This window comes from Patiria miniata, unplaced genomic scaffold, assembly GCF_015706575.1.
Source record: "Patiria miniata isolate m_02_andy unplaced genomic scaffold, ASM1570657v1 HiC_scaffold_20, whole genome shotgun sequence".
Classification (NCBI taxonomy): Eukaryota; Metazoa; Echinodermata; class Asteroidea; order Valvatida; family Asterinidae; genus Patiria; species Patiria miniata.
In genome coordinates this window covers 13,901,089-13,914,768 of record NW_024037059.1, presented here as the reverse complement: position 1 = coordinate 13,914,768, position 13,680 = coordinate 13,901,089, and the positions used below count along the sequence as shown (strand labels likewise).

General features: G+C 41.2%; 1 protein-coding gene across 1 annotated transcript; it reads right to left on the bottom strand.

Annotated features, from left to right (window-relative positions):
- Window positions 1-1,941: 1,941 nt before the first annotated feature.
- LOC119728441 (monocarboxylate transporter 12-like) lies at window positions 1,942-11,375 on the bottom strand. The gene is made up of 4 exons (XM_038200682.1): window positions 10,902-11,375; window positions 8,628-8,771; window positions 4,401-5,210; window positions 1,942-2,692 (listed from the first exon to the last, which is right to left on the bottom strand). The coding sequence occupies exons 1-4, from the start codon at window positions 11,101-11,103 to the stop codon at window positions 2,568-2,570; spliced, it is 1,281 nt and encodes a 426-aa protein (XP_038056610.1). The 5' UTR covers window positions 11,104-11,375; the 3' UTR covers window positions 1,942-2,567.
- Window positions 11,376-13,680: the final 2,305 nt, after the last annotated feature.

Sequence of the window (13,680 nt, the reverse complement as noted above, 5' to 3'; positions counted from 1 at the left end):
TACTTGGAAACTGGACTATGTTACAGTCGTTTCTATCACATCAGACTGTGTTCCAGGTTCAAAGTTAATTGCCGGAGTAAAAGAGGGCGCTTATATATTTTTACAAATGCACTTATATTACGCAAATTCCGGATAGACACAGGCATGTGGATTGTCCCTTGTGACGCACTGATCCACCATTTGAAGCCGTCATTAATAGGCAACATTTTTCACAATAGTCACACTTGGTGTAAATGCCCGATGCTCAGTGGCTCCCCGTTGAATGTCGTCCAAGACGTTACTGTCACTTGTCTTACAATCTGCTAAGATCACTTCGGTCTAGTGCCTAATTTACCTGTTTTCCCGCGTTAGCCCCATTTTTGCCCAAGTTTCCTATAGTTTAAATATAAATATGCTTTATAAGGAAAGTACTGACAGTCGCCGCTCATCTTCAGAGGTTACTCCAAACCACCCGAGAACTTACACCAAGCGTAGATAACCTTACTGTCGCAGCGAGGCAAATTTGCCAGTCATGCGAAGCTAGGGGCGAGCCAGCGGGACAACATTAAGTATTGTTTTAATTTTAAAATAAATCGACCCCTTTCTTTACTTCATTCATTCATTCATTCATTTTTATTCTACCAATAAGAACAATACATCTTATCCTCGAGCTCCATTCGTCACTAAAACTGCCGGTATATAGTCCGGGAGTCTCAGGCTGCTATTTAATTATACGGGTGTACACCTGTAAATAGGCCTAAACCCATCCACGGAGCTCATGAATAAAAGTTATACCCTCAAAATATTCTATATTAGAGAGTTCTGAGAGCATATCATTGGGGAATTGAAGAGATATTGCAATGAACCTCTGGCCCGGACTTGAAGCTTCCAAATCTGAGCATTTTAAATGCAATTAATTGGACTCGAAAGTGGCACTATTTTGTCTTGTTGTGGAGGGATCCTTTTTCATGATGACTACTTTTCTACTTTGGGAAAAAGAGGGGTCATCTTCTTTGAGTTAGAATTCCTCGAAAAGTCAACGGTCAACCCACCACAAAATGAAAAAAAAAATGAAAGATGACATGTTGATCATCATTTTACTGTGCAGGTTAAATGCCTGTGAGAGTTCCGAGTATTTTTAAAAGAATTCTGAATTATGGGCATTTAGCACTAGTGTCTATGAGAATTTTATTGCACTGTTACACCCATACGAACCTGTTTTTTTCTGTTGTAGTATACCTTGGGACATCCGAAAATAGTGCTCTTAAGTTAAACAGCCGGTATTTTTGCCTTCTAGCAAAAAAAACCACTGAATTTTTGGAGTTTTTTTTTAAACATGAAACTATATTTTGGGCCACTGCTGTCTCACAATAACGGTCCCACCGTGACCGAGTGTCACTTTTTACCATCTGCATAGGATGGTGGGTAACCAAGAAAAATGTGGTTGGTCCCAAGTTGATCCACATTCGTGTTATCGAGGTGTATATTGCTTCGAGGACACCCTCAAATACTGTGCCCCTACCCTATTTGGTCTGTCTTGAAACTTGGGCTCATTATATCCATTTTTGCTTACCGTGCCCCTAAATCACTCAAATCGGCTGTATAGTGGGTGGAACAGCAAATTAACCTATGGTGCATTTAGTGTTAGAGGTGCCACATTTGACACAGAGATAGACCAATATCAAATAAACAAAATTAATGTGGAAAGTGGATCATTGCAGACCATGGCCCCTTGATAGCCGTGGGAGCCATCGTTTAACAAAGTGCTGAAAATATTATTTTATCTTGTTTTTGTTTCTTAACCCCTTAAGGACGGGGTGTAATGGGGACATTCCTCCACACATAGAGCAAGTGGCCCGCATGACTGCACATCCTTTGTGTAGTAGCGGGACTGCACAAAAGCAGCAGCTGTGGAACTACCCACTAGCCGTGTGCCACGGCATACCACAGCTGGCAACTGCATTCCAATGAGGATTAGCGGCCGCTGCCATGACCGCTTCCCGTACGCATGGGGTTAAATAAGCTCCACAAATAATAAAAGAGCACCACTTTCAGATGTCCCAAGGCTACAACAGAAAATAACATTAAGACTAATGCTATTTTTCCCCCCAGTTTTTCCCCACAAGTTACTTTGTTGCACTTCAATCGGACATTCCGTTGACAATTAATGGCTGTTTAGAGTTCTTATTTACAATGTATCAACATGTCAAGAGCAAACTACTGAGAAAAAGGTCTTTAAAGTTTCGAGTTATGTACACATGTATTCGTGAAAATGAAATATTCCATCTATTTTCTCCCATAAGACACTTTGAATCAACGAATACTATTTCTTTTAAATAATGTGTAGTAAACATTTCAAAGATAAATATTAACAAATCTGAAAATCGAAAAAAAAACACAAAAAAAACACACCCCCATTCGTGTTTGTTCTCCTCCACTACGACCTGTACCCAATTCCGTTTTGTTTTAAACACCTCAATGCCCAATAGCTCAGCAATGAACTGAGAATTGCAGTTCCGTATGAAGGTGTATATCATGAATCGGAATCTGTGGTTAAGATGGTGGTTATTGCCACACCAATTAACACCCTAAATCCTCTCTTTATGGCTCTTCCAGAGTTGTCCAAAAACCATCGGGAGTGGAGAGACAACAGGCGAAAAGCCGAAGACGACGAATGCCACGTCGTAGCTACCTCTCGTTTCATAAATCCAACCTACAGAAAGAACAAACTTAGAAGATTATTTAAAAAAATACATATAGTTGTGTAAAAAAGTGTAAGTAGGCCTATATTGATGGCGATGGCATTTGATGGTGTAGTGGACATTTTCTTTTCCCAAATGACACTATTAATAAGGAAAAAATGGTTTTAAACAAGTCCGTTTAAGACCGGCTGGGTTAATGCATGCTGATAATAGCCCCAGCCGGAGAAGAAGGAAATTATTGGCAACCAGGCCACGGTGTCCCAAGCCGGTCTTAAACGGACTTGTTTAATACCGGCCAAGCACATATTTATTCCCATTCATAAATAGAATTGGTGCCAAGTCGGTTATTGTTAAAGTACGCAATGCCGGTTACTGGCTCCATGCACGCAAAATATCACTGCAATGCGCGTAGCCTGGTTCCCAGACTAAATGATGCTGACTATTGATGTTCAATAACCGACTTGGCGAAAACGTTTTCTATTTTGTACACAAAATATGGGAGTATTTTGAATCGCTAGCGAATTATATGCGAGCACTCTGATTGGTTCAGATTCCAGCGTGCATTCCAGGCCGCTACGGAAGGTCATTCTCATTACTTCGAGGGTTTGTACTTTGTGTTGTGTAACATTACAAAATTTATTATAGGACATAGACGACTCAAATAAATCAAGTATATCACAATGATACATTATATTTCTATACACAATTGATCAAGCTGAGGGATTTGGCAGCTCAAACGTCGCCCGATCTGCAAACATGTCCCCGACGCATTGAGAAGAACTCACTCTGTAACGGGATGAATGAGTCCTCATTTGCATAGCGGTGTGCGATTGGATCTCACCGCAAAAATGCACTGCATATGTATTGCGCCGCTTGCATATATGAATAACGGTGCGAGAACATAATCGTCAAGTCGTTAGATATGTCGCAACCCGGCCGATTACGTACTAGTATTATGCCAGCCGCACCGATGCAGTTCGGCCTGAAGTAACGTTCACAGACAAAATACGACTATCTAACGACTTGTCATTAAGTCTAATTCATAAATACCTTTTCGGTCCATGGGTCAAAACGAGCCAAGAAATACATATATGTTTTTATAAACACCCCTCTAACTACTATGTAATGGTTTGTACCTCTCCCGAGTACTCGTAAACAACTCCTTATGTGGAGATTGGCGAGCACGTCGCGCAGAGCGCAGCTGTGCTGGTGTAGTATGAATTTAGGACTCGAATATTTATTTATTGGTAGTATTGCGCATGCCGAGGCGAGGATAAGGGGGGGGGGGGGGGGGGGGGGGGCTGGTGCCATCTGTCGATTGGGGCGCTGCTCAAAACTGACGATTATGCACACTAACGGACAATATATGGTGCTTTTCAGGGCGATACACGCTTGCAATTAAACAAAAAAGGCACCCGTAACGGCAGATGGCACAAAGGGCGCAACTTCTTTTGAAAAAGGGCACTTGTTCAGAAAAAAGGGCAATGGTTGAAAAAAGAGCAGTCTTTACAAAATATTGGGTGGCAAATACCCTCCTTAACCCCCCCCCCCCCCCCCCCCGCGGTCTACGCCTATGCTTCACTTGTAACTACATTGTACATTATTTTGCTCCATTAAATTTGATAATGTACACATAAATTATAAAACGGATCCTTACAGCCCTAGTACTCTTTGGTTTGTTTCCTGATCATAAATTTATTTCAAACTTGTGTATCTTACCAGGGAAAAATCCAGCAATTAGCCTAGGCAGAAATCCGAAAGCTCGAATCCATCCGAACGCACTCGTGAGTCGTTCCGCCTCATACAGTTCCTTAGTAAATACATCATTAAGGGTATACAACGCCGATAAGAATAGACATAGCAAAAAGCTGATGACCGCCATACCAAGGACGCTATTCACCCAGGGATCTACCAAAAAGGAGATGGCCAAAGCCAAGCTGCTCACGATTATCCCTGATGTACACTTCACCAGACCACGGTCGATGAAAGGAGCCCAGATGACTGTCCCGAAGAGGTACCCTACCGCTGCCGGCGAGCAAAGCGCGGCGGCCACTTGGGGCGAGAACCCCTTGGCTACAAGATGGGGGACGAAGTAGACCATCCACGTGTTGAAGGTTATATTGAGTGCGAATCGGAGCATAAACATTATCACGAAATTGAACTCAAGGAGGATTCTGAGGTTCGTAGCCTTGTAGAGACGGAGACAAAATGCAGAAAGAGGACAGTTCTTGCCAGGTGAGTCTGCTTCGTGATGCTCATTTCGACTTGGCAGGGGCTGATAGTTTGGTTTATGATCAGCATCTCTGACGAGGACAGCGAATGGTACGGCATGAAAGCAGACCCCAGCCATCAAAAGTGTTGCCCCTCTCCAGCCGTATGTATCCAGGAAAAGCTGCATCATGGGGGCAAAAACAAGAAGAGCCATCGCCTGCCCTATATTGCCCATGCCGCAGGCGACGGTTAAATGTCGACGGAAGTGCTTCGCAAGTAAAGCTTTACTCAGAACATTGAGGATTCCAATACTCGTTCCTGTAAAAAAAAAAAACTTTTTTTTTTTATAAATTTCATCTTGTTCATGCCACTCTACGGAAGCGTAGAAGGGCCAAGAGAAATTAAGAAAAATTTAGTTCCTATTTAGCCGCGGCGAATTACTATCTCGCCGCGGCGGGTTACTATCTCGACTATTCCTCATTTGCATACGTGTTCAAAAATCGTGCACATGCAAATGATCCAATACCAGGGTGAGAGAGCAGGTAGTGGTGGGCACGAACAGCTCGACACCCTGGGGACGAGGTTGGAGCTTCACAGAATCTGGTGAAGGAAGTGGGGATGGTATTCTGGGTAATTTATTATGGCCTATGTATAAAGCATCTATTAAGCTGGAGACTGCTGTTAGCCAATGCGCGCAAATACTATCCGAAAAGTTTGCCATAGAAATGCATACACACCATACCGGATGTGATTTATTTTTCATTGCGGACCATGTGGACACATTTTGAGCGTCGAATGATATGCATTTCGAGCCTTCGTGAATTCGAAACGGAGCCTGAGCAACTGACGGGAGTTGAAAATTTACAATTCAGATAATTTTTACAGATTGTCCTACATTATGTTTTTAACCAAAAAAAGGGCGCCGCATTAATGAATGGAAATAAAAGAGTGATGAATGACTCAGTCTTAACGGCCGTTTCAAACCTTGCAGGGTCGTGGTCACGCAAGATCTATCCAATCAGAGCATTAATTCGTCAGCCCTTTCCACTGATCTCTATTAAGACTGGATAGCGGATCTAGCCGCACAATGGATGAACTTGACGCCATATTGGCGACTCGGACCGGTGAGACCGGCTGGTGATCTACAAAGGACAAGTTGCCGTCTTTATTGGCACCATGATTTCTTTTGTACCATCGCGATTCACTTAATTTTTATTCAAAAATACCTAGGACCGATTACGCATTCCTATTGGTCGAGAGCCCGTCACGTGGCCGGTATTAAACGGATGATGAAGACATGGCTAGCTGGTCTTAAACACTGTTCCAGTGTCACATGAAATTTTGACTCCCATGAAATCCGGTGCCTTTTACGTTTCATTGGTTGAACGTTCAAATTCCCCACATATGCATGCGCAATATACTACCAGTGAGTCATTATTTCAAAGTCCGATATTCACATAGACTTGGCCAAGTCTGGGTTGCGCTCGGTCTGTGCCTAAATCCACATCGCATATCGCATACGTCCTTTATACAGTACATGACGCGCGCCATCATGTTAAAAACGTACATGTATATGTTATTTTCAAGTGATTGGCAGCAACCCCAACTTCGTCCCCAGTGCTTACTTTATTTCCAACACGGTTTCCAATAGCAAACCCTGGATAGGAAACTTTCCTCCTGTATCCTGATTCGATACCGCAATTGGCTAGTTATGGATTTTTATCGTGTACTTGGTGTTTTTATTCACAACGTGCAGTACGTGTTTTCGCGATCATTCGTCCACGCCTTTTCGAAAATATTAATTTCCTTTCCAATTTGTTGATATTAATATGAAATGTGATACTGCATATTGTTTCGTTAAGATCGAAACAGTTTAATTGAATAAAAATCGTGTTTTCGTAACTCACGCCATGCTCGCGCTACTACGAATTGACTCTGTTTTTACCCCAGACATCGCATACAAAAACAAACGCTAATGTGACGTACATGTAGGCACCAGACTATTCCTCATTTGCATACGTGTTCAAACATTTTGCACATGCAAATGATCCAATACTAGGCTGAGAGAGCAGGTAGCGGTGGGCGCGTACTGCTCGACACCCTGGGGACGAGGTCGGGATATCCGCTATCCATTCTTTATTTAGATATCAGTGACCCTTCCCAGCCTCCTGTTTGCAGGGGGAGGGGGGGGGGGGTACGTGCAAAATTGCAGCTACGCGATGTCGCGCACTGATCCGACGAATTATAGCAACCGCGCGCGCGTGTACGCCATGTCATCGCTTGCGCGCGCTTTGCCGAATAAAAAACGAACTACTAAGTAAACGGAAATTTCCAACGGTGCTTCTTAAAGGTATAGTCCATCATTTGTAACTTGTGCATTTTGTTCGTTTGAAGCAACAAAAGTGATCAAACTCTAAAGAAGGGTGCTGAACAACTAACCTGATGAAGTTTTAGCTCAGCTTCAGCTGTATATTTCGAGAAAAACAACATTCTAGGATCCCGATTTCAAATCAAAAGTTGCTGAATCATGTTTTGAATTGGGCCTGGATTCAGCGTCCGAGACACGTTCTCACTGAGCCAATTGCAGCCACGCGATGTCGCGCACCGATCCGACGAATTATAGCAACTGCACGCGCGTGTGCGTCGTGTCAACGCTTGCGTGCGCTTCACCGAATACAAAAACGAACTACTTACGGAAATTTCCAACGGTGCTTCTTAAGACGCACCGTTGGAAAGGCCTTCTTTCGTTGATTTCTTCAAAATGACAGCTTGCCAGAAAGAATAATTTCACAGGGAGTTTAGTCACTTTGCCATCTTTCAACCATGTACATGTACATGTATGTTTTTCAACAATAATTACGTCAGTTAGTATTTGGATAGTGGACTCTGGCTTTAAACAAATTGTTTAAAACCGCCTAAACCGGCCAAGCACACATCACCGTTTTCAAGAACAGCCACACATACCAAAAATTACCTCTTTTTTTCGATTTCGATTTTTTTCACTATTTTGCTTTAAAACATTGTACTTCACCATTTTGACATGTTTCTGTAAGCATCACATCATTAATTTCAAAAATAACATTAATGATGCAAGGGGTAGATATCTCGAAAACTGAGTATTGCGTTTTCACGAAGAGCCACATACATGTTGGCCCCTTGAACGTGTACACAACTTATTGAACAGAAAAGGTCAATAAGTAGGAAGCTTGAATTTTCGTTTTCACGAAGAGCCACATATCTTTACTTATTAATTAATACAGTAGAATTATATCTAATTACTGGGTTCCTGTAAAAATTCAGCTCTCATAGAATCATGTGAAGTTTTTTTTACTGCACAAAGTTGTTGCAAAGTATTTCGTGCAGTTTTAACATATGAGAAACTTCTTTCGCGATTATCTCGAAAACACTTTTCTTCAAAATCAACATAATTATATAGTGTGTGTGGCTGTTCGTAAAAACGGTGATATATTCCCTTTATAAAAAAATGTCTTTTTAAAATCTGAGATAAACTCGAATGTATACTGGGATCCTTCGTCGTATTTTGGTCTTGACTATTGCGAGACAAATTTCTACTGCCATGCTTCTAATACCGAATAAATCGTCACCTTTTTTTCGGGGGGGGGGGGGAGGTGGAGTTGGTAGAGAAGGGGGGAGGGGGGGGGGGTGGTTCGCAGCATGGCTCTCGTTGGCCCCTTGATTCTTGGTCAGATGTTTGTTGTAACTTTGATACCTTACCTACAAGTAGAACTAAAGAAGCGGCTAGCTGCAAGACGCTTGTTGCAAACGGAACTACGAGTAGACCCAGGCACATCATCAAAGTGCTTACGACGACCACCCTGCGGCTACCAAACAGATTTTCCAGAGGTGCGGTGAATAGACCTTGGACAAATAAAAGTTTTTGAGTCTCAATGAATATGTAGTCTGTGAACGGGTCTGCGGACCGTGACGCCACACAAAGCCGTTTATACAGGTAGAGAATTGTGGCCATGACCTGTTCCTTGATCTATGGTCCAACCATGGTCCAACTCAGCTCGCGCGTACAGTAGTCTACGTAACGCCATGGGGCTCAAGTTACACATATCAATTATCAGCCACCTGTTTTTCCAAGTTTCTCTTCACTATCGTTGAAAAATACGATTAAATAATCCGGGGATCTCGTGACACAATGTTTTCTTATTACAACGGAGACTGCTTGATACAATTTGGGTTGAGAATTATGAAATAACGACTAAACGAATATGTGTGAAACGGCCCGCGCCGGTCTGTACACCGTACACGCTATGTGTGAACTTATCACCTTTTACCATAATAACATGTAGGGTAAAAGATATTATACTCCGCGTATTATTGTCCCAGTTTTACCGCAGTGTCTTAATAATTGAAAATATTATTCTACCTGTCTTTCAACACGGGCGGGCAAGTGGTCTGGACGGCGCAGCCTGTATAATTCCTTGAAGCGACGTCGCGCAATGGCGTCCTATTAGTTCAAGGGCGGGTTATGTTTTGTGAAATGAAAAATCACCTTGATCCCAAATGGGGTTTAATAACTTCAGCCAATGAAATGTTAGGTAATCTTACGCTTTTGCGTGCATTATGTTCAACTCCCCGACTAAGTGTGCAACATTGGTGGGAAGATATTGCTATATGTTTTGTCCGGGCCTGATGGTGTGCCCATGTGTTACAGTTTAGGCCCAGTGCCCATGGTTTGAGACCGGTGTGCCCATGCGTTGCTGTCTTGCGTGATCTTATTATATTGTTCGGACCTGGCGTGTCCGCTAATAAGCCATTTGCGTGTAACCTATAACCTTTGGTATTTACATTTGAAAAACGTCTGGTGCAATGACTTGCTCAGAATGCTTGGCACATTTTAACTGTGAATTCTCCAGACCAAAGACACTGTTGCTAATCACATGATTCGGGGCAAGCTCTTGCGTAGCACCAATACATCGTTCACAATGGGTGAGAATGGCACAAAGACACCAGACCATGCCGGAGCTGGGGGTTGCTAGCATAAGGCTTGCCCCGAATCACGTGATATAGTAACAGTCTCTTTGGTCGGGAGAATGCTAGGTTAAAACGTGCAAAGCATTGTATTAAGTCAGCGTTCCAGATTTTATTCAAATTTAACACGCAAATGGCTTTAATATTGCGATTATGTCTTTGATTAACCGGATAGTACAATCGGTGTCCGGCAATACAATTTTGGCTGTGGCACAAGCTACAAGAACAGAAGAAATGTGTGAAGGTTCCTTTAATTTGAGTCTGTGTATAATGATATATTACGAATGCTGCATACACGCACGTTATATGAAATCCGATTCCAAGCATAGTATAGTGGCAAAATTCAGTCAGGCATGCATTGATGGTTATCACATGTATATCTGTCAACTAACGGTTTAATTCAAGTAATTATTGTGTTTAGTTGTATTCATAATTTAGTTCACCTTTAACCATCATTTCCTTTATTCTCGTACTTAATTCAACTCGATTAATTAACTTTAATCTTTTTAATATTTTATCTCTCTAGTTAGCTACTTGTTTTAAATCTACACTTTTTTAAGCTGCTTAAGAGTGGACGGTGGGGCGGCAACGGTGAAAACTTGATTCAGTCAAGCAGAAATTTAAATGACTGTTGTCGTGTTGCAGGCCAAACTATCAATGAAGAAAGAAAACATCTCCCTTTATGTCTTGCGTAGAGCTGGGCGTACAGTCTTAGTTGGGCTTCATCCACTGTATTTATGATTTGCATGCAACCTTGCGCTAATTGGGATTCCGCTTTGCTTTGTCCCCTGTACTTCTTTATATGTACCAGGGACAGCTCACAACTCCTGTTGGGTTGTTATACACTACACAGAAGGACCAGTCATCCATACATTATAAACAAAAATGAAAACACATGACGAAATATATAATTGAGCAATAAATGTCAAATCTATAATGGAGCAATACGTGCCAAATGGAAACATGCCATATACCATAACGCACTCTTAATTGACAATTAACATTCACCTGTGATATCTGAGGCAACGGCTATCAATGATGTCACAATGCCAATGATCCATGTGTTCGTCGTAAACTGGTCCGTTAGTGTCGGTAGCAGCACACCGAGGCTCTTTAATACACATCCATACAATAAGTTGACGGTGAAGGACAGAAGAACCAGGGCACAGCCGATGGAATCAAATTCTCTCTGTGAATCGGCTGACGCCATGATGTCTAACAGAGATTATAGCGACTTTTATTCTAAACGTGTTCCATTCACTGCATGCAGCAAAGATCAACTGAAGTTTCTGCGGCTTTGCGATCATTATAGACTGCACCTTGACTCTCGCTGGAGGGCGCCAGAGAAGTTTGTCTAGACTGGTGTATACGTGTTTTCACGTTCGATTGTAGTTATTACGTCCACACTTCCTCAAAAATAATTCTTTCCTTTCCAATTTGCTCATACTAACATGAAATGCGATACTTCATACGATTGTAACATTTTAACTTTGAAAAAAAAAAAAATCGTGTTTTCGTTACTCACGCCGCGACAGCTTGATTCTGTTTTTACCCGGCCAGACACCGCATACAAAAAAAACCGCTAACGTAAAGCACAGGCAGGCACCGCAGACTATTCCAAATTATCAAAGATTACAAATAATTCATCAATCGGAAAATCGAAAGAAAAAAAATCACCATCACTCGGTTTTACAAAAAAAGAAGTTTTTCTCCACTTTAGCCTGTGCCCAGTTCCGTCTCATTTTGAATACCTCAATGCCCAAAAGCTCAGCAATGAACTGAGAAATTAAATACTGTAGAAAATAGATCGTGATATCTGATGAAATAGCTTCTGATGATGTGGAACAAACTGCATGTGAGTTCTGGTTTCTGCACCGAGACCCACAGTTGAACAACCTGTGGGTACAACCTGTCTTTAAAAGTTTCTGGTTACTGGCATGCATTCTTGCATTTCTCCTTCATGTTGCTTTGTCTTTACCAATGAGGGGACAATTGAGAATGCTGTCCACACACATACATCACGTACATGAAATGCTCTGTTTAAGAGGCCAATCAGCAGCTTTAGGCCCTCTCTCAAATTGAGGGTTATTTCAATTTCTTCAAACTGTAACAATACTCAGTGGATGTTTCTCGCTGATGCAGCTTTTTTTAATCATAAAAGTGAACAACATTCTCTTGACAGTTCAATTTTCATTTTGAATGCTGCTAATTGCCCTTTCGTCAAATTCATGACTCATCAGTTGAACTTGCATTGGACTTTATATCAAATACGTAAAATAATACATGTAAATAACAGAGTTGCTGACTCGAGTCATGTGACTTGGACTCGAGTCGGACTCGAGTCGCTATTTTTGTGACTTGTGACTTGACTTGTAAATACCAGCTTTGACTTGTGACTTGACTTGGACTTGCAAACAATGACTTGTGACTTGACTTGGGATTGCAAAATGACTTGTTACCAACCCAAGTCAGACGCTACTCGAGCGACCCAATACACTTTAATTAAGCTATTATACTTTTAATTAGCTTTTTCATTCCAGAAAATAGACCTCAGTGACTGAATCCAGTAAAATGAATAGTTCCCACTAGTTTAAAAAGTGTTCAATAAGACTGTCACAACAAACTACAGTTTTCAATGACCAATTGTCTCTTGCTTAATGTATTGGTTGAACAAACTTTGAAAGGAACCTTTCATGAAAAGAAAGCAGGCCTTTGTCAATTGCATGTAAAATACCGGATAGCCTAACCCATTGGTAGGCGTTTAGTTTACATGAAAATTGAACAATAAAGTGTTAGTGTACTACATGTAATCGAGTGAGGAAGTCTTTTTTTCACGGTCATCTCAACATTTATTTCTACAATGTAAAGTAAATTTATTAAAGTATACAAAGGGCTAATATCCGACAGATATGTGATAAACTACAAGAATAGTAATTGCAACACATTGAAAAAGGGGAATTAAGGAGGCATGTTCAAAATAACTCGTAAGTTCACGCCAGGTTAATTCTTTTAGCTTATTACAGCTGGACAAAATAATGTGCAACTTGACGTGTTCTTGGACAAAGATACTTGTGACTTGACTTGTTTTTAGACCAAATGACTTGTGACTTGACTTGTGACTGGACCTAATGACTTGTGACTTGACTTGGACTTGCAAACAATGACTTGTGACTTGAATTGGACTTGCAAAAAAAGACTTGCTGCCACCTCTGGTAAATAATCAGTATGAATGGACAAGACAATTTTAAAGGTTTTCCGTATGTGTGAATGGGTAAAGAAATGCTTAAACATCGATTTTGTTTTACAGTAAGGGCATGGTCTAAATACTGACTCTTCTGGCAACTTGAATTGTAGGAATTGCAAGTGTTAATCAATTCAACAGACAGCCCAGCTAGTACTCCACCACTTGGTACTGTAATTACATTATGTCTGGGACATTAACTATTAACGGGCCATTAACTATTAACTGTCTATTAACTATTAACTATTAACGTGTCTATTAACTATTAGTTCTAATTGAACTCAACCCATCAAAAGCCCATCAGTAGGTGTTGTTGAAATCTGTTGGAATGAAATTCAGATTAGACACAGTTTATTTTCAATCTTGTTGTGATTTAAAACTATTTTAAAAAAGAAATCCTGAAAACCAGAAGCTAAACTCCATTTTGATGAACTGCAAACGTTTCCAAGGCACCCACTCCTGGGACAAGTTCAGTTCATCGTTTGAGGTAGTCCTTGATGATTATAATATCAAATAATTAATAACAGACAATGCATCCAATATGAA